We start from the raw sequence: 22,184 nt of genomic DNA on the forward strand, positions 1-22,184 counted from the left end.
TCACATCCAAAGTATTTTAATAGATGATTAGCTTTAACGAGCCAATTAAAGTGTTTAACTTGGTTGATAATTGAATAGTATCGTTAAATTACACTTTTGTTTTTGCCAAGACTTCTTCTCATTATCAAAACCATAGAGGTTTAGTGATTAGACAGTTCTATTAATTTCACATTGAAATAATGATCTGATTAAACACTGAATGCCATTATGAAAGTCAGTGACTTAGCCAATTATAAATTCTTTTGTATTTAGTCTTCGAGTTTAAAGCTAAACAATTCCTAAACAATCCACAAATATATGCGATTCATTTTTTTAAGAGAAAAAATACCTCAGTGAAGCAAAGTATGGTCCTTATTAAAAAAAAATTAATTTTGCAGAGAGAGATTTGAAAGTGTGTTTGTAATTACAGCAGTCATTGTGTTCTATATACATAGTTAACAGCAAAAATAGCTGTAAGGCAGTACTAACTGCAAGATCAAGAATTCCAGAAAGTTGCTCCAGCTATCTTAACTTGGCCACAGTGCACACAGTTTCTTCTGTGGCCATGACAGTTCCCCAGAGTGGGGGAAGGGTTATGTGCATAAGTTCTGTAGAGGGTGGAGGGGAGACAATTTGCAATCTCTTGCCATCCGCTTTTCCTCCTGGCCTGTCTCCTGGCCCAGTCTCTAATTCCCTGCTCCCTGTACTAACTCCAGTACCAGGTGGAGAAGGCTCTTCTGGGTTTGGGGTACAACAGTGCTTCAGGGTGGTTAACCTTCCCATCCTGTGCAGACGGGGAGTGATTAACATGAAGAGGACAGGGTCTTGCTCAACAATAGGAAGAAACGGGGATGGGGAAATACTTTTAGATCTTTTAAATAAAAATTAATATCTAGAAATAAGCATTAAAGTTAATCTGTTAGGGCATTAGTTATAATAACAAAACCAAACTGAAATAATAAATTGAAGAAACTAAATAAATTAGAACAGGATTTATACAGGCTGGAAATAGATTAGACTAATTTGGGTGTCCATCTCCCTTCCAAGGAAGGTTTGTTCCCTGCTCAACACTTTGTGATGGCTTTGTCCTGTGTGGGTAAACTTCAAAGCAAAAAATTGTATTTTTTTTTCATGACTGTTGGGTTCTCATATAACAGAATATTCCTACTCCTATAAATTCTGTATAATTTCAGAATAGGAGATAATTAAATTTTGAATCTGGGAATTAGCAATGGACGTGGCAGGTTAGTCCGTGGAGAGGCTCAGCCTGTTAAGGAACCTATTGATAGTGTATTGTAAGTGAACAACCAGTTGTCCACAGCTAGTGACATGTAATTGCCCTGAATTGCTTTCTGGGATGACACTTCCTATTTTTTTCTTTGCTGTAAAATCAGCAACTGGAAAAAAAGGTGTCAGGTCTGGGAGATGAGCATCTACTGTATTTTGCCTGCATATCTGTCATAAACAACTGCATTTAGTAGTTTAGAACTTCAAGGTAAATGTGCTTTGTTCTACAACTTGGCATGACTTGGGCATAAAAGTGATGATTATTCTTGGCTCAGCTTTTGTCATAAGTCTGCTCTATAACATTCAGTCCTAAATTCTTAAAAAGGCAAGAAGGAGAAGAGAGAGGAGGCGGACCCTTCTTTATGAGAGGAATATGGCTATTCGAACATACATGAATGGTTGGACATTTTTTCTTGTTTGGGCCGCAGAAATTTTTTACTATAGTAAAGGGTAGGTGGATGACCGATAAGAAGCCATGAAACTGAAGAAAAGCATGTTTGTGCCTAGTAGAGAAGAAGAAGAAGAAAACAGTAGTTCATCAGAGTGAAAATATTATTGCATTGTGGAAGGTCACTGTCAATGTAGGTTACCTACTAGGCATCTGTCTCACAAAGTAGACTTGTCTAATTTTGTAACCTCATGGGTTTTTTTAAAGTCACATTACATTCATTCATGAAACTGTTTTCTGGGCCAACCACTGCTTTTTTTTTTTTTTTTTTTTTTTTCATTACCTGCTTCATTTTTTAGCTTGTGAACTCCCCATCATAAACCAGATTAGAGTCTCAGTGCCAAGAAATTAGTACTGAATACTAATTTCATAAACCTGAAGTATAAGGAGAGCATTACATAATTTTTCATGTTATATACATAAAATTGAAATTCACTAACCAACCCTTCAGTTTCATGTGAGAAGTAGCTCAGACGTAGTATTCTGTTGACTTGAAATCTTCTAATTTGATAAACCTCAAGTACCACAAATATGAGTAAATAAAATCCATATCATATTTAGATTTAAAATGCATTTTCATGAGATATTCAGTAGCGAGAGGATGAGTTCACAAAACCGAAGAACTTCATCCTTGTGATGTGTCCTGCCTTCTAGGTAGAAAAAACATTGAAAGAGGACCTCGCCCGTTTTACTCTAGTAGAGTATTTTAGAAATTGAGTAATTAAAAAGTAGGTATTACTAAGTATTACTAAGTCCTGTATAAACATGTTTTGTAATGGAGGTCAGGGGTGGGGGAGGATTTTGGTTAAAATTCCCTCTTCTGAGTCTGCTACTAGAAGCCTTTATCTGAAAGGTTGTGAAAGGTTGCTGAAAGGTTGTGAAATTAACAAGTAATGTCTTCTACCTTCACACTGTTCAATGATAAGATTAAATATGTTTGTAATCAGAAATATGTTAATCTCTTACTATTGAAACAAATAGTTCTTCTGCTGTTAAGCCATTAGTGCAAGATGGAAAATGCTTGGAATCTACCCAGGCTATACCTGGTTAGTAGGTATTATCCACCTAATTTGGGATTAAAATATACAAAAGTTCCAAAGCTCCATTTATCTTGAACTGATTAGTTTTACCTACAGAACACATATACTAGTCACATAAAAGCTATAGGGGTTCTGCCTTTTTTATGACTATTGCAGGTGGTATGGATCCCATAATATCCCTACCACTTTCCTCTGAATGATATCAAAGATACTTTCTGCTCCATCTGCATGAAATCGGCATTTTTCCCTAGATATCACCATTAAATTGGCACTTCCCCAACAGTTCTCTATGAAATTACTATGATGATTGCCTCATTTTCTGCTAGCTGCTTGTTTGCATGTCTTAAATCAACAGGTTGGTGTATACTTCAACTGTTAATGCACTCACTTTCCTGTCTGATATTCCCTAAAGATTATATTTAAAGAAATATAAACAGTTACAATTTGCTACACTTCAACGAACAACATTGCGAATGTATTTAATCAAAAGAAGTGAACATTTATAAAGTTCTAAAGTGTGTGAAAACTCACCATCTTCTTGCAGGTAAATTGACACTTGCATTTAAAGTGCTCTGTGCCTTGTAGTGCAGCTACAATTATTGCTCTGAGCTGATCTGTTCCTGGATTGCATTTGTGGTTTGCACTGAACCTTATTTAAGTAATCTGTAACAGTGAACACTGAAACTATTCAGTTGAACATCCTGTCAGAATTACAGGCCAACATTTGGGAATGACACCTACTTATGTAATTAACAAAGTAAAATATGGTCTCAGAAAAGGAAAAAACCTATTTAATGTGTTTGATTTGAAATACATTCTTCATTTGTATGGAAACATGCTACATTTGAGTTCAACTAAAACATATGGAACTGATTGAAGGTACAGTTTGCATTAATGGGTGAAATTTGGATCTCTTTGAGTATTTGTGAGATTACAAAGGAGTAGCTTAAAGCATCGTACAAAAGTATCACAGCAAACATTAATTTTATTTTATTTATCGTTGTGACATTCTGTTCAGGACACCCAGAACAGTAAACCACTGTGTTATCCCTTTGCCTCAGCTGGAGATTAGAATGTGTATCAGCTTCCTGCCACACAGGTCTACCAGCAAACTCCTCAAGGTTCTGCCAGTTTAAACCTGGCCTTGCAGGGAATAGTCAGTGAACCTGACTCCCCCAGAGACATCTTTCTCCGTTGTCCAATCCCTCTGTGTGACACTCACAGAAATTGTTAAATTTGTGCTGCCTCCAAAGAGACAGTGTACACTCTAGCCTGTTAAGTTAGCTGAAGATTCACACTTCACAATATTCCACAGCATTTAAGAGGGTTTATAATAAAACAAGAATAAATTCATCAATAAAGAACAGACATTAAGTGATACTAAGCAAGAGACACACAAACAGGTATGGTTACAAACAAAACAAATAAAGCATGCTGTCTAGTATCTAAAATTTAATAGATTACAAACTTGGCCTCAGGCAATTCCTCACCTGTATTCCTTTCTCAGAGTCTTCAGCCCACATGGTTGGAGGATCTACCGTTCATAGATTCCAAGGGCTCTGGTCTCTTTTGTACATTAAGTGATGGGTAACTCAGATGTCTTTTTTCTCCCTTTTGTTGTCCAAAGTCCATTGTCTCTGCTTCAAGAGCCAGGAATTTGTCCTAGAGTGCAGACTCTGTCATCCAGCATGCTTACTAAGCTGTCTCCTCTGCCACTTGATAGCTTTGTTTACCTTATATGTAAATGTACTTGTCTTGTTCTCTGCCTGTAATCAAATTGGTTAGACCGGTAAATCCACATTCCTTTGTCTAGGCTTTGTCAGCTTGGTTTATGCACTGCCTCCCAAACCAATTTTAAGAACATATTTCCAGTGCAAATATACAACTCGTTGTACCCAATCTGTACATACATCACGCAGTGATTTTCAGGACCAGTGTGTCACCAGTTTACATATGATACCTTACATCATTGGTTCTCAAACTAGGGCCGCCGCTTGTGCAGGGAAAGCCCGTGGCAGGCCAGGCTAGTTTGTTTACCTACCACGTCCGCAGGTTTGGCCGATCGCGGCTCCCACTGGCCGCGGTTCACCACTCCAGGCCAATGGGGCCCGCGGGAAGTGGTGCGGGCCGAGGGATGTGCTGGCTGCCCTTCCTGCAGCCCCCATTGGCCTGGAGCGGTGAACCGCAGCCAGTGGGAGCCGTGATCAGCCGAATCTGCGGACGCAGCAGGTAAACCGGCCCAGCCCACCAGGGGCTTTCCTTGAACAAGTAGCGGCCCTAGTTTGAGAACCACTGCCTTACATGACAACTTCTAGATACATATTATGGCAACAGTATGTTGGAGGTAATGAGGGTGTCAGGCTTGATATGAGCTACAGTATGGTGGACCCTTTACCAGCTGGCATTGAGGGGCTCTTAGGTTCACAATCACACATTTATAGTTGCTCTTGCATACTAATCATAGTTCAGATATAGAATATAGAATCATAGAATATCAGGGTTGGAAGGGACCTCAGGAGGTCATCTAGTCCAACCCCCTGCTCAAAGCAGGACCAATCCCCAGTTTTTGCCCCAGATCCCTAAATGGCCCCCTACAAGGATTGAACTCACAACCCTGGGTTTAGCAGGCTAATGCCCAAACCACTGAGCTGCATACTAGAACTTTTCTAGATGATACTTCGTAGCTTCTTATTGAATTTTGAAGTATACATAGTGAAATTAAATTTAATGACTGCTGCTATTATAAGAGAGCATGGAAAAATTGTTCAATTCACCTTCTCTTTGCATCATCTTTATAAGACCTCTGTGGTTTTATGTTTTCTTATATATTGATTGTAGTTATTTTCAGTTGGTTGGTTTATTGCTATACCACATTTATCTCTACTACGAGCTGTCTAGAATTTCTAGTTATCTCTAGCAGAGGCAAAAAATATTTTTCTTATTACTATGTTCTAAATTATTATGAATGGAAATTGCTCTTACAAGTTCAGCTTTTTAAGGTGTTGCTGTACACAAAGTCAGCTTTCTGGGTATTAATTCATGGTTGGGATTTGAGCATTGTGTTTTCTTGGACTCAGACTGACAAACAAGTTTTGAAATTAAGAAGGGGCAGGAAGACTATTTGGTCATATCTGTGCACTAAATTTCAATGAACAGAATCTGCCCTTGTGAGTTTTGTGTTAAGGATGTAATTCAACAAATATTTATCTTGCCTCTTACCAGGCAGAAAAGCTTGTATGGGTTGGATTTAATCACAAAGAGCATAATCATGAAGCACTCTATATGGCATTAGCTCATAGCACTCATGGAATTTGCTCAGTTTTAAGGCTTTTTATAGATGGCAGGTTCCTACTTAGTTTGATAGCTAGGATTTTGCTTGTGTCCATGACTTCATGGCAGTTAAATAACTAGAAAAGATAAATTGGAGACATATTGCCCTCAGACTTCGTTGTTAAAGTACAGTTTTGATCACAAGGCTTCTTTAGCTATTCATGAGTACATAGGAAAGGTATCTCTAGACATTTGCTGAAAGAACTATCAGAGTCTGAAATTATGGAGGTGCCTGGTAACTTCACCATTAGGATTGCTATTTTAAAAGGACAAAAATTCCTGTTTACCTCTAAAAGTAGATGGCCAATTGGTATGAAATTTCACACCGTGTTAATTTTTATGCCATTCAAATTTTCTTTGTATTTTTGTTTGGTTTTTCTTCATAAGTTATTAATGCCAAGTCTGATATTGGGTTGTGTCTGAAATTTGTCCATGTTAATCCTACTTTTCATTGACTGAAATCTTGTTAAAAAAGAGGACTATCTTGAGTAAATCTGTTACAACTAACTGCTCTTTTATTTTTGTTTTAATATTTGGATTTAGGGTAATTTTTTAGCCATTGTTCATTCAGTAACTATAACTGAATGTTGTGTTGGGAGAGGGAACTTTAGTAAAGGCGTTTGTGCAGAAGAGGAAGCACTGATCCAGTGGTTAGGGCACTCGCCGAAGTATCAGTTCCAACACAGATTTCCTAGGTGACCTTTGACAAGTCAGTCTCTATATGTCTCATTTTCCCCATTTGTAAAATGGGCATAATAGCACTTCCCTACCTCACATGGGTGTTGAAAGGATATGATTTTGAAGTGTTCAGATTCTGTGATGATGTGGGCCATATAAGTACCTCAGTTAGAGACATGGTTAGCTGGCAACCCTTGGGAAACAGAGTTAAGTTTGCAGTGCATGGTCTGTAGTGTACAGTAGTTGTAGTAAAGGTTTTGTGTGTGTTTGTGGGTGAGGGAGAAGAAGGTATGTAGTGTTAACTTATTTAACCTTCGATTTCCTTGGTTTTGTGAGTTTGTGTCAGAAATGCTGTTTCTGCTGTCAGAGAAGATTTTAGCCATCAGCAACTATTTATGGACCCTTGTGCACCTTCTCTGTTGTACAGTAATATCTGACATGAAGGAGTAGCTTTTGATGGAGAAAGTTTCATCTGACAGTTTGTGTGCCCACGAGCCTTTAATCAGGTATATGTAAACCCAGTCCCAATCAATCACATTTGTAAGCACTGTGCAGAACCAACTGCTACACCAAACATCCACAGCTACTGCTGGAGGGGAAAAATAATTTGGTAAAGAGGTGTATACAGAAGGACCAAAGGACGGCAGAGTTAAGATTACATTTATCTCGAGGGGAGTGCAGCTTCAAATGACCATATCTAATAGTAGCTAATACTAAAGATTCAGTCCCACACACCCTCCCCTTTCCCAGAAGCTGGACTAGATTTTCTCACCAAGACATTGCCCAGGCCTACTAGTGGATCAGCCAGTCCTTGGTGCAATTGAATGGAAAGAGTCAGAGGACCATTATAAGCTGTCATAAGTAAGAATTGTCCTAACTTTAGCTAGAAATGGCCCCATACAGGCTATTTTGTTGTCAAGGAACAGCCAGAAAACAGAGCATGAAATTACATTTCAGGAAAAACTTTAAATTTTTGAGACTTTTTGCTCTTGTGTTTTAAATCCCCATCAGATCTTTCAAAAAAAAAAAAAAAAGTGTGAAAACACCTAAGAAAGAGGGAGACCCAGACCTGGTCAGAATAGCCAGTAGCTTGATGGTAAGGGCACTCACCTGGGATGCTGATTCAAGTCCCTGCACTTCCTGATTCAGAGCAACAATTTGACCCTGGGTGTCACATGTTCCAGGTGAGAGTCCTAACCCCCAGGTTGTTGGCTTTTGAGGGGGTGCGGTCATAGTGGAGGTTGGGTGTGTGTATGTGTCTGTCTGTCTCTCGTTCTCTTTCTGTCTCTCTCTTTCTCCACCAGAAATTCCATTCTGGATCTGAGAGACCTTTCATTGAAATGTTTTGGCATTGTCAAAATTATTTTGACCGGTTCTGCAAAGCGGCCATAAGTTGGACTGAGGATGTAGCTCTTTATCTCCGTTTTATAGTTCCCCAATGACCAGGTGTCTGGTAGGGTGTTTCAAGCCCCAAGAAAGAAACATGAGGAATATTTTATTATCTAAAAGTTTATGCTGTACAATTAAGTTTCAAAATATAAGAAGAAAATATAGCGCCCCACTCTTCCTCTACTAATTTCCCACATTATAGAAAAAGGAAGACTTTTAGGGAGTCAACTGGCCACCCTCATAGTAAAGATGTGAGAGCTTACATCTTCAGAGACATTCTAGCGACTCCTTCAGGAAAACCACAGGAAACCAGTGTTGATGCTCCTGGTATTTCTAAGGTAAAAAAACAAATAGGGAAAAATTTTAAAAATCAAAACTTTCTTTGTATACCATAAATGAACAAACAGCGAACATGCGCAACTTTATTTAATCCTTTTCAGATAACTTTTAAGTAATTATAACATCTTAATATATTAAACATCAACTTTGAGATATGTAGAAACTAGGGCTGTCAAGTGATTAAAAAAATTAATCATGTTAATAGAATACCATTTATTTAAATATTTGTGGATGTTTTCTACATTTTCAAATATATTGATATAAATTACAACTCCGAATACAAAGTGTACAGTGCTCATTTTATATTTATTTTTGATTGCAAATATTCGCCGTAAAAAACAAGAAATAGTATTTTTCAATTCACCTAATACAAGTACTGTAGTGCAATCTCTTTATCATGAAAGTTGAATTTACAAATGTAGAATTATGTACAAAAAAACCTGCATTCAAAAATAAAGCAGTGTAAAACTTTTTGACCTAAAAGTCCACTCAGTTCTACTTCTTGTTCAGTCAGTCGCACAGACAAACAAGTTTGGTTAGAATTTGCAGGAGATCATGCTACCCGCTTCTTGTTTACGTCACCTGAAAGTGAGAAAAGGCACTGTTGTAGCTGGTGTTGCAAGTTATTTACATGCCATATGTGCTAAAGATTCATATGTCCCTTCATGCTTCAACCACCATTCCAGAGGACATGCATCCATACTGATGTTGGGTTCTGATCGATAATGATCCAAAGCAGAGTGGACCAACACATGTTCATTTTCATCATCTGAGTCAGATGCCACCAGCAGAAGGTTGATTTTCTTTTTTGGTGGTTTGGGTTCTGTAGTTTCTGCATCAGAGTGTTGCTCTTTTAAGACTTTTGAAAGCATGCTCCACACCTCATCCCTCTCAGGTTTTGGAAGGCACTTCAGATTCTTATATCTTGGGTCTAATGCTGTAGCTATTTTTAGAAATCTCACATTGGTACCTTCTTTGCGTTTTGTCAGATCTGCTGTGAAAGTGATCTTAAAACGAATGTGTGCTGGGTCATCATGCGAGACTGCAATAACATGAAATATATTGCAGAATGCGGGTAAAACAGAACAGGAGACCTACAATTCTCCCCCAAGGCGTTCAGTCACAAATGTAATTAACGCATAATTTTTTTAACGAGCATCAGCAGCATGGAAGCCAGTCCTCCGTAATGGTAGCCGAAGCATGAAGGGGCATACGAATGTTTAGCGTATATGACATGTAAATACCTTGCAATGCCGGCTACAAAAGTGCCACGCGAACACCTTTTCTCACTTTCAGGTGACATTATAAATAAGAAACAGGCAGCAGTATCTCCCGAAAATGCAAACAAACTTGTTTGTCTTAGCGATTGGTTGAGCAAGAAGTAGGACTGAACTTGTAGACTTTAAAGTTTTTTAAATTGTTTTGTTTTTGAGTGCAGTTATGTAACAAAAAAAAATCTACATTTCTAAGTTACACTTTCATGATAAAGAGATTGCACTACAGTACTTATATGAGGTGAATTAAAAATACTACTTTTATCATTTTTACAGTGGAAATATTTGTAATAAATATAAAGTGTGCACTGTACACTTTGTATTCTGTGCTGCAATAGAAATCAATATATTTTAAAATGTAGAAAAACATTCAAAAATATTTAATAAATTTCAATTGGTATTCTCTTGTTTAACAATGCAATTAATTTTTTTGAGTTAATGGCGTGAGTTAACTGCGATAAATCAACAGCCCTAGTGGAAAATCAAAAATTTTGAAAAATATTTTCAATTAGTGTTTGAGTTTTGAGAGTGGGGAATAGTTCATGAACAAATGTTGCTCCCCCCTTATTTATTTATTTATTTATTTATTTTAAACCATTTTGAGGCTGAGATCAAGCATGGAAAATTTTAGTCAATGAGGGAAAAGTTAAGGAACTCAAATGCTTTTGCAACCTAAAGAATACTACCGACTACCTATTATTTCTACATAGATAATCTAATTAATCCTTTAAAATCTAATATTTACTTATTTCTTGATTAATATGTCAGACAAAGTCAATAGTTCCTTACTAGAATGTAAGTTTAAACTTAAAAGTTTAATAAGCCTCAAGTTTATTTTGAAAATAATAACTATATTAACCTGTAATTTGTGAGTTTTTGTTTTATTCAATTTGAAATACCTGTCCTTAATACTGTAGTGCAATGGTTTAATCCTAGCATAGAATGCTTTTTTCCATAGCACTGAGGTCCAGAGAGGAGGAAAGGAGAATCTGAAGAGGCTGAAAGGTCATCAAAAAAGCAGAAGTTGTGGGGGAGAGGTTGATTTTTCTCTCAGCCCCTCTTCACAAACACTCTGCAGCTGGAAGTCCATGGATTGCTTCTGAGCTGCCTGCAAGAGAACAAGCAAAGCAGTGGGTAGCTTGCTTTGCCCAAAAGATCGATGGATTTCCAAGCTAAAACCTACTTGATAGTAATTCAGTGAATGCTTGATGTTGGTTGTACACATTGTAGAATCACAGAATATCAGAGTTGGAAGGGACCTCAGGAGGTCATCTAGTCCAACCACCTGCTCAAAGCAGGACCAATCCCCAATTTTTGCCCCAATCCCTAAATGGCCCCCTCAAGGATTGAACTCACAACCCTGGGTTTAGCAGGCCAATGCTCAAACCACTAAGCTATTGCTGCCCCCCCTTACGTTTTCATGGCTTTTATTTACCTTGCAGCAGAACTAGTATGCGGCTGCAGAGGAGTCAGTGACAGCGTGAAAGCCCTATTAAGTGAGCAGTGCTACTTGTGCCAGCTGAGCAGTGTTTAGTCTTTGTGTCATGAGGATTCTCTGTGATGTGTGGAATTGGGACCTAAGGCCTCTCATCCTGCTCTAGTTCCCTCTTTCAGTCTTTCCTGTGCAATTTCAGTTCTCTTTTTCCTGACCACTCCATTTAGCTGCACATCCCTCTTCCTTGAGAGTTGAAAGTCCGAGGTTGTCTGTGTGGGTGACCCAGTAGTTCAAGTTTGCTTTTACCTCTCCTTGATTTTACCAGCTGGGCAGAACATAGGCCTTAAAATCAAAATATGAACTGTCATTACTATGTTTATAGATCCAGTGCCTGGCGGATGTGCATTAATCTTGTGTTCTGCTCCCTTATGCTGTAACATATATAAACTTCATTTGAAAGCGTTATTTTTTAAATATAATTTCTAATAATGGTACTTGGAATGACTAGTCATGTGGGAATTGACATTGAGAGGAGCCAGGATAAAATCCCGATTGAACCTACTGGCTAAACAACAACCCTAATTTAATGGATTACGTATCAGACCAGGAATATAATTAACTTAAATCAGCTCACGCATGATATTTTCTAGTTCTTCCTTTAGGAATTGGAATCAGAGCTGTCCTACATCAAACTATACGCTATTTAAAGTATACATTATGCTTTTTTTCCTATGAATCTCAGGGTTGATTTCTCGAAACGAATATTGTTGGATATGTTTTTTAAGGTGTGGTGAGGTGTGTGGGTGCATGCGTGTGTGTGCGCGTACTCACACACACACACACACACACACACACACATACTGTGTATATATATATATATGGCACCACATGTGGTAAATTGTATTAATTGCTCCTTCGGCTTTGGTCCTTAATTAGTCCTGTAGTCTGTCAATGGTCTCAGCCCTGGTATCGAGCTGTACTCCAGGGCTTCCCCCTGGAGGTAGTGTCCTCACCCTCTCTGGGTGTTTCAGGCCCCAGCTCTCCTGCTGGCCCACTAAAGGCTTCAGTTCCCCTTTTGGGGTGCCTCAAAGTCCAGGCCACTTCCCCCAGTAGCTAACTGAGGGTGGGGGGAACCCGGGGCTACCCACCAGTCCGGGTCCCAGCCTAGAGACCCTGTAGATAGGAGCTGTTGCTGTGTCTCTTTATCTAAGCCATGCTGCTGCTCTAATTCCCTAGGCCCTCACCTCTGGGCCTTGTCCTGATGGAGTCCCAGCAACCAGCCAAGAGCTCCTTCTCACTCTGCCTGACTTCTGAGACCTAACCAGCACCGAGTAGAGTGGTACTGTCACCTCCCATGACTTGCATGCTATGCCTCTGTTAATGCAACCTAGAATGGAATTTGCCCCCTTCCCCCCCCCCCTTTTTTTTTTTGCAACGGCATCACATTGCTGGCTCATGTTGAGGTGCTGATATGCCACAACTCCCAGATCCTTCTCAGCAGTGCTGCTGCCAAGCCAATTTTCCCCCATTCTGTAGCTGTGTATTTTTTTTTCTTCTCTAAGTATAGCACTTTACATTTTGTTTTTCATTTCATTTTGTTGTCTATCGCTCAGCTCTCCAATTTATCATGATCCCTCTTAATTTTAACTCTATCCTCCAAAATATTGGCAACCCCGCATAGCTTTGTGTCATCTGCAAACTTGATCGGTATGCTGTCTGTACCTATATCCAGGTCATTAATAAAGATGTTATACAACACTGGACCCAGAACAGACCCCTTTGGAATCCCACTTGGGACCTCCCTCCAGTCAGACATCATTCCATTAAAAGTTACTCTTTGTGGTTGTTTAACCAATTATGTATGCACTTAATGGTAGTTCTGTTGAGCCCACATTTCTCCAGCTTGCTTATCAGAATGTCATGTGGGACTTTGTCAAAAGCCTTGCTGAAGTCCAGGTATGTTATGTCCACTGCATTTCCCCTATCCATCAAATCAGTTACCCTGTCACAGAAGGTAATGAACCTGGTTTGGCATGATTTGTTCTTGGTAAATCCGTGCTGGCTGCTGGTGATTACCCCTTCATCCTCCAGGTATTCACAAATTAAATGTTTTATGCATTGCTCTAGTAGCTTGCCAGCTATCGAAATCAGGCTGACTGGTCTGTAGTTTCTGAGCTCCTCCTTTTTAAATATGGGCGCTCCGTTAGCCCTTCTCCAGTCTTCCGGGACCTCTGCTGTCATCATTGAATTTGTAAATATTATTGCCAGTGGCTCCAGATTTCTTCAGCTAATTAATCGAGCCTCACTGATTTGAATTCATTCAGATTGGTTAGAGGCTCTCTGATGTGTTCTTTACTTATCCCTGTCTGCATCCCTTCCCCTTTATTGTCTATGGTAACTTTGCTAGTTGTCCGGTCACATGTTTTTTGTGAGAAGACTGAAGCACAGTAGACATTGAGCAGCTCTGCTTTCCTGTCATCTTCTGTTACCAGCTCATCTTTTCCATTAAGCAGTGGACCCGCACCATCCTTGATCTTTCTTTTATTATTATTATTTAGTTTAGTTTATTATTTGAAGAACCCCCTTCCTGTTGTCTCTGACACTTCTTGCCAGCTGTAACTTATTCTTTACCTTGGCTTTCCTGATTTTGTCCCTACACGCTTGCGCTTTTCCTGTGTAAACTTCCTTAATGACATGCTCCTCCTTCCATTTTCTGTATGTATCCCTTCTGGTTTTTAGATGGCTAAAATGCTCCTTGTGCAGCCACAGTGGCCACCCGTGGCTCTTCTTATGTTTCCTCTGCATCAGAATAGCTTGATGTTGAGCCTCTAGTATTACATCTTTTAAGAATTGCCAGCCACCTTTCGACTCCTTTTCTTCCTAACTGGTCTTTCCAGTTAGGCACAATGTATGCAAATATCTCTTTGTGTTCTTCTATCTATTACATATTAAATAGAAAAAGTAGAGTCCTAAATAGCCATCCTCACTTCTTTTATTTGTAGCATTTATTTTGATCTCAAAATTGTGTTTTTTGTTCACACCAAATATTTTTTTCTTAAATTTATCATAATTGAACTGAAAAGGAGTCTGTCTCTCCTGATGAACTGAAGAGATCTGTTTTGCATTTAGACTGAATGACTCTCTACTTGAGGAGTTCAGTAGGTGCTCTGTGTTCCATGGCTTAAAGCCTGATCTTAGAGGAATTTGGGGTACTGGCAGATGATGATGGAGGCTTTCTTTTTCTGACTTTTTGGTCAGCTTGCTTTAAAAAGGAAGATGTGATACTGGATGATAACAAGCAAGAACACCAGCATCAAGTGATTATTTCTTGAGTTGTGGTTGGACCATTGCTTTATTTTAAACTAACTAGAAAAACAGGAGAAGAAAATAAGACTAAGGGAAAGGAAGGACACCGCAAGCTGATCTGCATTGTTTACTCTTGCTTTATCATCTCTGTTTTTGGTTTCATCTTTTCAGACAAACTGACTTTTCTTTGCATATTGTTAACCACTCTGTCTTTTGACTTTGAACATTTGACTGTTTTAAATCCTCTTCCCATGACATTCTGCATAAACTTAAAAACAGAACTATGCTGATAAATATCTGCATATTGTAATTTTCACTTTGTGCAAAGGTTACTAAGAAGTTCTGTATAGAATTTGCTATATGTTTTCAAATGGACTCAAATCTCTGTCCATTTTTAATACTTTATAATAACCTTATAATAGGAATTTTAGTTCGGAAGAAATGTTCTTTGATCAGTCATGCTTATGTTTCTTTGCTTAGCTAAAGCTGTGCCTATTTAGGGTATTCTTGAGAATGATAGAGAAAGCATGGCAAATAAAACTTTATACAGGAAAATCCAGGAGTGGAAAATGACAAATTTATTTTTAGGAACCCCTCATCATTTTGTCTAAAAAGCTGCACTAGAATAAATGTGCAATTCAGATGTGTTTGCACTCCATACCGCCCCACCCCAAAATGGTTTGCTAACTAAAAATGGTTAAATGTACCAAAGAAGTTATGTAACTTATGAGTCTGGCGGCAAAAAATGTGAACTTCTTAAAAATAGAAAAAGTACCACTTCAATTAGAAAACAATATGCCTTTCATAAATTTACCAGTGTTCTGTCTTTTAGAGCACAGGAGTAGAGTCTTTTTTAAGAAAAATTATGCACTTGACAATAAATAATTTCACTTTCCATCACTGCTTATATGATGTAATCAATTGAGATGACTACTTAATTCTTGAGATAGAATAATGAATAATAATGCCACATAATCTCTGTAATCTGATGACCTCTAATAAACTAAATATTGTTGGGCGTAGGCAGTACTTTTGGAAGCCCTCCAGAGATAACCAGATGTTTCAGGGAGTGTTGCTAGTGACCCATTAGATTTCATTCTTCTCTTGGAATCTGTAATAAAGCTCTGCTCCCGCACTGTGCTAATGAAGGTGACATCTTGTTCTTGGATCAAATCAATTTTTTATGTATGTATCCAGTGGAGATTAGATATAAATAAAAATCTTTAAAATGTACTTGAAGTTTTAAATATCTGTTAAAGTGTAAAAATCCTAATATTGCCTGTTTGGTTGAAACACAACAGTAGTCAGCTTGGAAATTCAAATATTTGGGGGGGGGGGACCACAACAAAGTGGGTTTATTTGAAGAGTAATCTCTTCATGGACAGATTGGGGGGAGAAAGAGAAAACTTTTTTCCTCTAAACTGCCTCCTATATGGGAGCACTCCTTTCCCAACTGCCCTGTGAAGTGCTCTCTTCTCACTTTCTGTAGCTCACGAAAGCTCATGCTCAAATAAATTGGTTAGTCTCTAAGGTGCCACAAGTACTCCTTTTCTTTTCTCAGAGTAGGCTTTCTACTTCTCTCCAGATCCATAAAGCATGCAGAAATGCTTTAAGTGCTTTCTGAATTGGAGCCTAAAGCATGTACTTAAGTCCATCTCTATTCAGGACAGCACTTAATTGAAGTCATGATTGAAGCACGTGGTATCCTGAATAGGGATGGACTTACGCACATGCTTAAGTGCTTTTCTGAACTGGTTTCAGAGTGGTAGCTGTGTTAGTCTGTATCAGCAAAAACAATGAGGAGTCCTTGTGGCTCCTTGTGTCTGGACAGTCTCTACCCAAAAGAATAAATGGACACAAGTCTGACATCAGGAATTATAACATTAAAAAACCAGTAGGAGAACACTTCAATCTCCTTGGTCACTCAATAACAGACCTAAAAGTGGCAACTCTTCAACAAAAAAACTTAAACAGACTCCAACATGAAACTGTAGAACTGGAATTAATTTGCAAACTGGACACCATCACATTAGGCCTGAATAAAGACTGGGAGTGGTTAGGTCATTACAAAACCTAAACCCAATTTCCCCCATACTAATTTCCCCCTACTGTTACTCACACCTTCTTGTCAAGGGTTTGAAATGGGCCGCTCTCATTACCACTACCAAAGTTATTTTTCCTCCCTTGGTATCCTACTGTTAATTCAATTGTCTCGTTAGACTGACCTCACACTTGGTAAGGCAACTCCCATCTTTTCATGTATTTATACCTACCTGCTCCTGTATTTTCCACTCCATGCATCTGATGAAGTAGGTTCTAGCCCACGAAAGCTTATACCCAAATAAATTGGTTTGTCTCTAAGGTGCCACAAGAACTCCTCGTTGTTTTTTCTGAACTGGGAGTCTCACTAGCTAAATTCTACCAGTAAATCCTAAAATGTTACCCAAACAAAACAAAATTAGTTACGGGCATGTGTGATATCAAGATTTGTTATGACATACTTTGGTCAAGTACCATTATGGCTTTGAAGTGATTCTTCATGATGCACAGCTTGGCACTAAAACATTAATAGAATTAGGGTTGTGTATGTGTTGCCCCTTTAATCTTAACTAGATATTATTATTTGCTTCCGGAGTTGAAATATAAGCCAGTATTTAACTGGAGGTATTCCACCTCTTTGTTTTGTCCATTCTTTCCTTTTTTCCCTTTACCACCACTGTCAAGGTTCCTCCCCCACTCTGAACTCTAGGGTACAGATGTGGGGACCTGCATGAAAAACCTCCTAAGCTTATCTTTACCAGCTTAGGTCAAAACTTCCCCAAGGTACAAAATATTCCACCCGTTGTCCTTGGATTGGTCGCTACCACCACCAAACTAATACTGGTTACTGGGGAAGAGCTGTTTGGACGCGTCTTTCCCCCCAAAATACTTCCCAAAACCTTGCACCCCACTTCCTGGACAAGGTTTGGTAAAAAGCCTCACCAATTGGCCTAGGTGACTACAGACCCAGACCCTTGGATCTTAAGAACAATGAACAGTCCTCCCAACACTTGCACGCCCCCTTTCCTGGGAAATGTTGGATAAAAAGCCTCACCAATTTGCATAGGTGACCACAGACCCAAACCCTTGGATCTGAGAACAATGAAAAAGCATTCAGTTTTCTTACAAGAAGACTTTTAATAAAAATAGTAGTAAATAGAAATAAATAAATCCCCCCTGTAAAATCAGGATGGTAGATATCTTACAGGGTAATTAGATTCAAAAACATAGAGAACCCCTCTAGGCAAAACCTTAAGTTACAAAAAAGATACACAGACAGAAATAGTTATTCTATTCAGCACAATTCTTTTCTCAGCCATTTAAAGAAATCATAATCTAACACATACCTAGCTAGATTACTTACTAAAAGTTCTAAGACTCCATTCCTGGTCTGTCCCCGGTAGAAACCAGCATATAGACAAACACACAGACCCTTTGTTTCTCTCCCTCCTCCCAGCTTTTGAAAGTATCTTGTCTCCTCATTGGTCATTTTGGTCAGGTGCCAGCGAGGTTACCTTTAGCTTCTTAACCCTTTACAGGTGAGAGGAGCTTTCCCCTGGCCAGGAGGGATTTCAAAGGGGTTTGCCCTTCCCTTTATATTTATGACAACCACCATTGACCATAGTTTCTCTCCAGTTTTGCAGCATTATGATGGGATATATTTCTAATAAATAATTGGTAATTATCATCATAGCATAACATTAAAGATTTGCCTACAGTGAGAGAGTAAATGAACCTTAAAATATATAAACAATATCACAAATAGTATATTACTTCACTAATCTGAATTTTAGGGGAAAATCTTTAAGATGTAGTTCAAGTTGTAAATATCTATTAAAGTGTAAAAATCCGTAAGGTTGCTGTTTGATTGAGACGATGTCAGCAGTTGTCAGCTTGAAAATTCAAAATTAAGGAGGGGGACAACAAAGTGGATTTATTTGGGCCGTGATAGTTGTTGAGCTATGCGGTCTCTCAGAAAGAACTGTTAACATTTAGTACAGTATTTATCTTAAAAAGAAAGTTACGTGTGAGGATTTAATAGTGGAAACACATGAGCAAAAAGTAAGCTTCTCTTGAGGCTTGAATATCAGTTTGGGTGGACCCTTCATCCATTTTTCATGGAAAATGCAATTCCTTAAAGTAATGATCCCGAACCTTAGGATCTCCTGTTCTCCGGGCATGATATTAGGGTCTACAAAGTTTTAAACCACCTCTTTGTGCCTGTTGAAACATCTGTGTTACAGATTTGTAGTGTGTCATGACCTTCATTTGTCATTTTCCTCTTCTTTTTAGCAGTTTAAAGAGGGGATTATTAGTTTCCCAGCTTTCACCATACTGGTCCGGTAAAATTTTCGCTTATTGTCTAGTTATTCTTAACACTTTGTGTGACCTATCTTTCAGTGAAGAGAAGTTGGTGGAGAGAGAATTGGGGGTGGGAGAAAAATCTGAATCGGTTTTAAGGTGACTAGGACAGTCTTATATTTTTGTTCAAGTTTCCGTGTGGCTTTTGCTTTATTTTTTTCAACATCAGATATAACAGAAACCTTCTCTTAACAGCAGTGTATTTTGCAGCATTAAATTTCAAAGCCATTCACCATCAGGTATGGAGGACCTGGTATACACATCATAGTAATATTAAAAGTCATTTATATAATTTCCATAAATGTACATGTTTACAAAATGCCCTAAACATGTTTACATTACTATTTGTATGTTTACAAAATGCCCTAAAGAGATTTTTTCCTTTGGAAAAACCAAGACAAGACATGCCTCAATAGTTGAGGAAATGGAACGATTTATGAGGACAATATTGGAAGTACTATCAGAAGCTGTGAAGAAGAGGAAAGGTGATAGGTGGACAAGAAAAGAGAGAATCTTCCCAGCTTATGGGGTAGCATGATAAAGACTGTGAACCACAAAGGAAGAGGAAAAAAGGAAAGAAAGACAATAGGATTTGAAGATGTACAGACTAAGAGGAAATGAGAGCAGAGATCTAAATGGGGGCAAATTATGTGGGGCCTTGAATTCGAGGAGGACTTTGAATTGAATGTTGTCCTATAATAGGAAGGATGAGGGAGTTCTGTAGTGTTTTGTATGAATATTATGTGTACTTCATTTTACCTGTTTGATTTTTTTTTGTCTGACTTCATGAAGTTAAATCAAAGAAGGCTGTTAGCTGAAAACAAGGAGGAAATGAACCAATAACAGAGATAAGGTGTATCACCTGGGGAAAATACCAGCAGTCCATAACAGGACAGTGGGTTAGCTGTTCATTGGAAAATGCCTACCTATTTATCTACCTGCCTGTTTCCAGCCAGGTTAACCTGGCTGATTTTTTCCAGGGTCAGATCCTAAAATCAGATGAACACTAACCCCTTAAAAAGCTCTGCCAAGAGAATGAAGGAGGTGGAGCTCAACCAGCAGCTGCTCAGGGGGAGAGAGAGTGTGCAGGAGGGCAGCCTGTCTCTCCCTGCCCAGAAATAGTTCTATACCTTGCTCAGTACTCTAGGGAGGTGGAAGTAAGGCATAAACTCCGTGTGATGTGTGTGAGGTAACTGGGCTCACCTGAGCTTTGAGGGAGTTTGAGTTTTGGGTGGGACCCAGACATGTAGATCTTTTGTGTCTTCACCCTTTTCTCTGTTTGCCATGGACCTCTGAGAATAGGGACAGTACATCTGTTTGGAAGGAGCTGTTTTGAATCACTTTAATCAGCCACTAGTCATATGCTCCTGGATAGAAGCATCTGGCGGTTAACAACTAAAGTTGGGCCAGCCCTGTTAACACAGTTGGAAATGGGGACTGCTATCCCATGATCCAGTTGGAGACTGGTAGAACTGTGGGTTCCACCCTGAAAGAGGTGAAGGTAGCAAAACCTGTCATCTGAGGATGCCCTCATGAGAGATTACAGGGAGGTATAAAGTACCACTTACCCTGTAACTCTGGTGGTACAGTGGGAATAGGGATGGTTACAACCTAATGAACTGCAGAGTTCCACTCTGGAAGGAGTTCAGGCAGAGACCTGTCACTTGGAAACTGCTCACGGAACAGATCACAGGTACACTCACAGATTAGCCATCACAGAGGGGAAGCTAATGGAAGGTGTTCTGGGAGCAACTGTGGTTGGACTGAAATTAAGTGTTTATATGGCCTTCACATATTTGAGTGCCTCATATCACAAGTTTTATTTATGGCCAGATTTTGAAAAATGCACAGATAATTTAAAAGTAAATTTAAAATAAGCCATTGACATGCAATGAAAATGTCTGAGAAAAAATTTATTATTGTATTTAGAAGGAATTCTACCTATATTACCTTTTGGAAGGAATTATGCTGCTAAGGAAAATTTAAAAATGATAAAGATCAGGTTCCCTCAGGGCTAGCTAATCTTGTTGTTAAGTTCTTTAAATCTAGTTTTTTTTCCTGGTTATTGTGCTTGTGACTTAGTACATTTGTTTTTGTTTGAAATATAGGTTGTGGTTTTTTTTTGTTTGTTTGTTTTTTTTTAGGAAAGGGAATATTAAAATTCTCTTTGGCTGTTTAAACACAATTCCTTTGCTCCACAAGACACATAAGATGCAGTTATTTTGGATAGGAATTAATTTTGATTAGTGTAAGGTAGAAGTAACCAGTGAATTGGTGTATGAAATACAGGAAGTAAGATCCTGGTTCCATTGATGTCGTTGGTAAAACTGCCGTTGACTTCAGTGAAGCCAGGATTTCACTCTGCATATTTGTTAGGAATTTTTTTTAAGCTGTTCCTTCACTGTTTCCTGTTCAGCTCATTAAAGTAAATGGTTTCACATGCTATTTAGGGTAGATACTAGCTTAGAGGGCAGGTAAACCAAACAAAATCTTTTCTCTGCTCTGGGTAGCTTCCAATATTGGCTTAGAGAAATAAATTTAAATGCCAAAAGTAGTACAAGTAATCTAAAATGAATGTATTCACTGATAGATGGTAATTTTTCTTGCAATTTGTTCGAAGTTAGTGTGGTTTAAATATTTCTAAACTGCACACTTACTCCATTTTATTCTCCGCTACTAGTGTAGCATACTAGCTTGTGATTCTAGTTATCATGACTGTTATCAAGTCACTATTCACCAAAAGAGTGATAATTCCTAGAACAATTACACATGTGATGGGTTTGTTTTAACACCACAAGTATCAGCAGAAATGTAGCATAATAGATTCCTCCTGGATTTAGCAGAAGAATGGGATATTTTATTACTGCCTTAAAAACTGCCGGAAATACTTCACTAACAAACCTTGAAATTTTTTGGGAAATTTAAGTTCAGTTTTGTTTCTCTAAGACATAATATTTCAGTTACTTTGTATTTATTGGAAAATGAATGGTATTTCCAAATGTTAATGATTTCAAATGGAATATAGGCCTTTAACACAAGAAGAAATTGCTCAAAGACGTGAGCTTGCAAGACAAAGACATGCAGAAAAATTGATAGCCAGTCAAGGACAAGAGCTACCAGAACAGGCCCTTTCTGGAAATGAATCTGAATTGACTGTGAAGACTGGTGAGACAAAAGGTACAGTATTTCACAGGACTGTCTTTTGTCATCCATTTTTCTTATGGGGAGATACTCTGCTTTTATTACAGTAGTGCTTGGGGATCAGCTGAGAACAGGAC

General features: G+C 38.5%; 1 protein-coding gene across 6 annotated transcripts in view; it reads left to right on the forward strand.

The window, feature by feature from the left end:
* EFL1 (elongation factor like GTPase 1) overlaps nt 1–22,184 on the forward strand; it is a 155,480-nt gene that overhangs the window by 27,381 nt on the left and 105,915 nt on the right. For all 6 annotated transcript variants that reach the window (XM_073304081.2, XM_073304079.2, XM_073304078.2 and 3 more), the window contains one exon: nt 21,932–22,083. In XM_073304081.2, the coding sequence (XP_073160182.1) occupies nt 21,932–22,083 (152 nt within the window). The remainder of the gene's footprint in view (nt 1–21,931; nt 22,084–22,184) is intronic.

Source organism: Lepidochelys kempii, chromosome 10, assembly GCF_965140285.1.
Source record: "Lepidochelys kempii isolate rLepKem1 chromosome 10, rLepKem1.hap1, whole genome shotgun sequence".
Classification (NCBI taxonomy): domain Eukaryota; kingdom Metazoa; phylum Chordata; order Testudines; family Cheloniidae; genus Lepidochelys; species Lepidochelys kempii.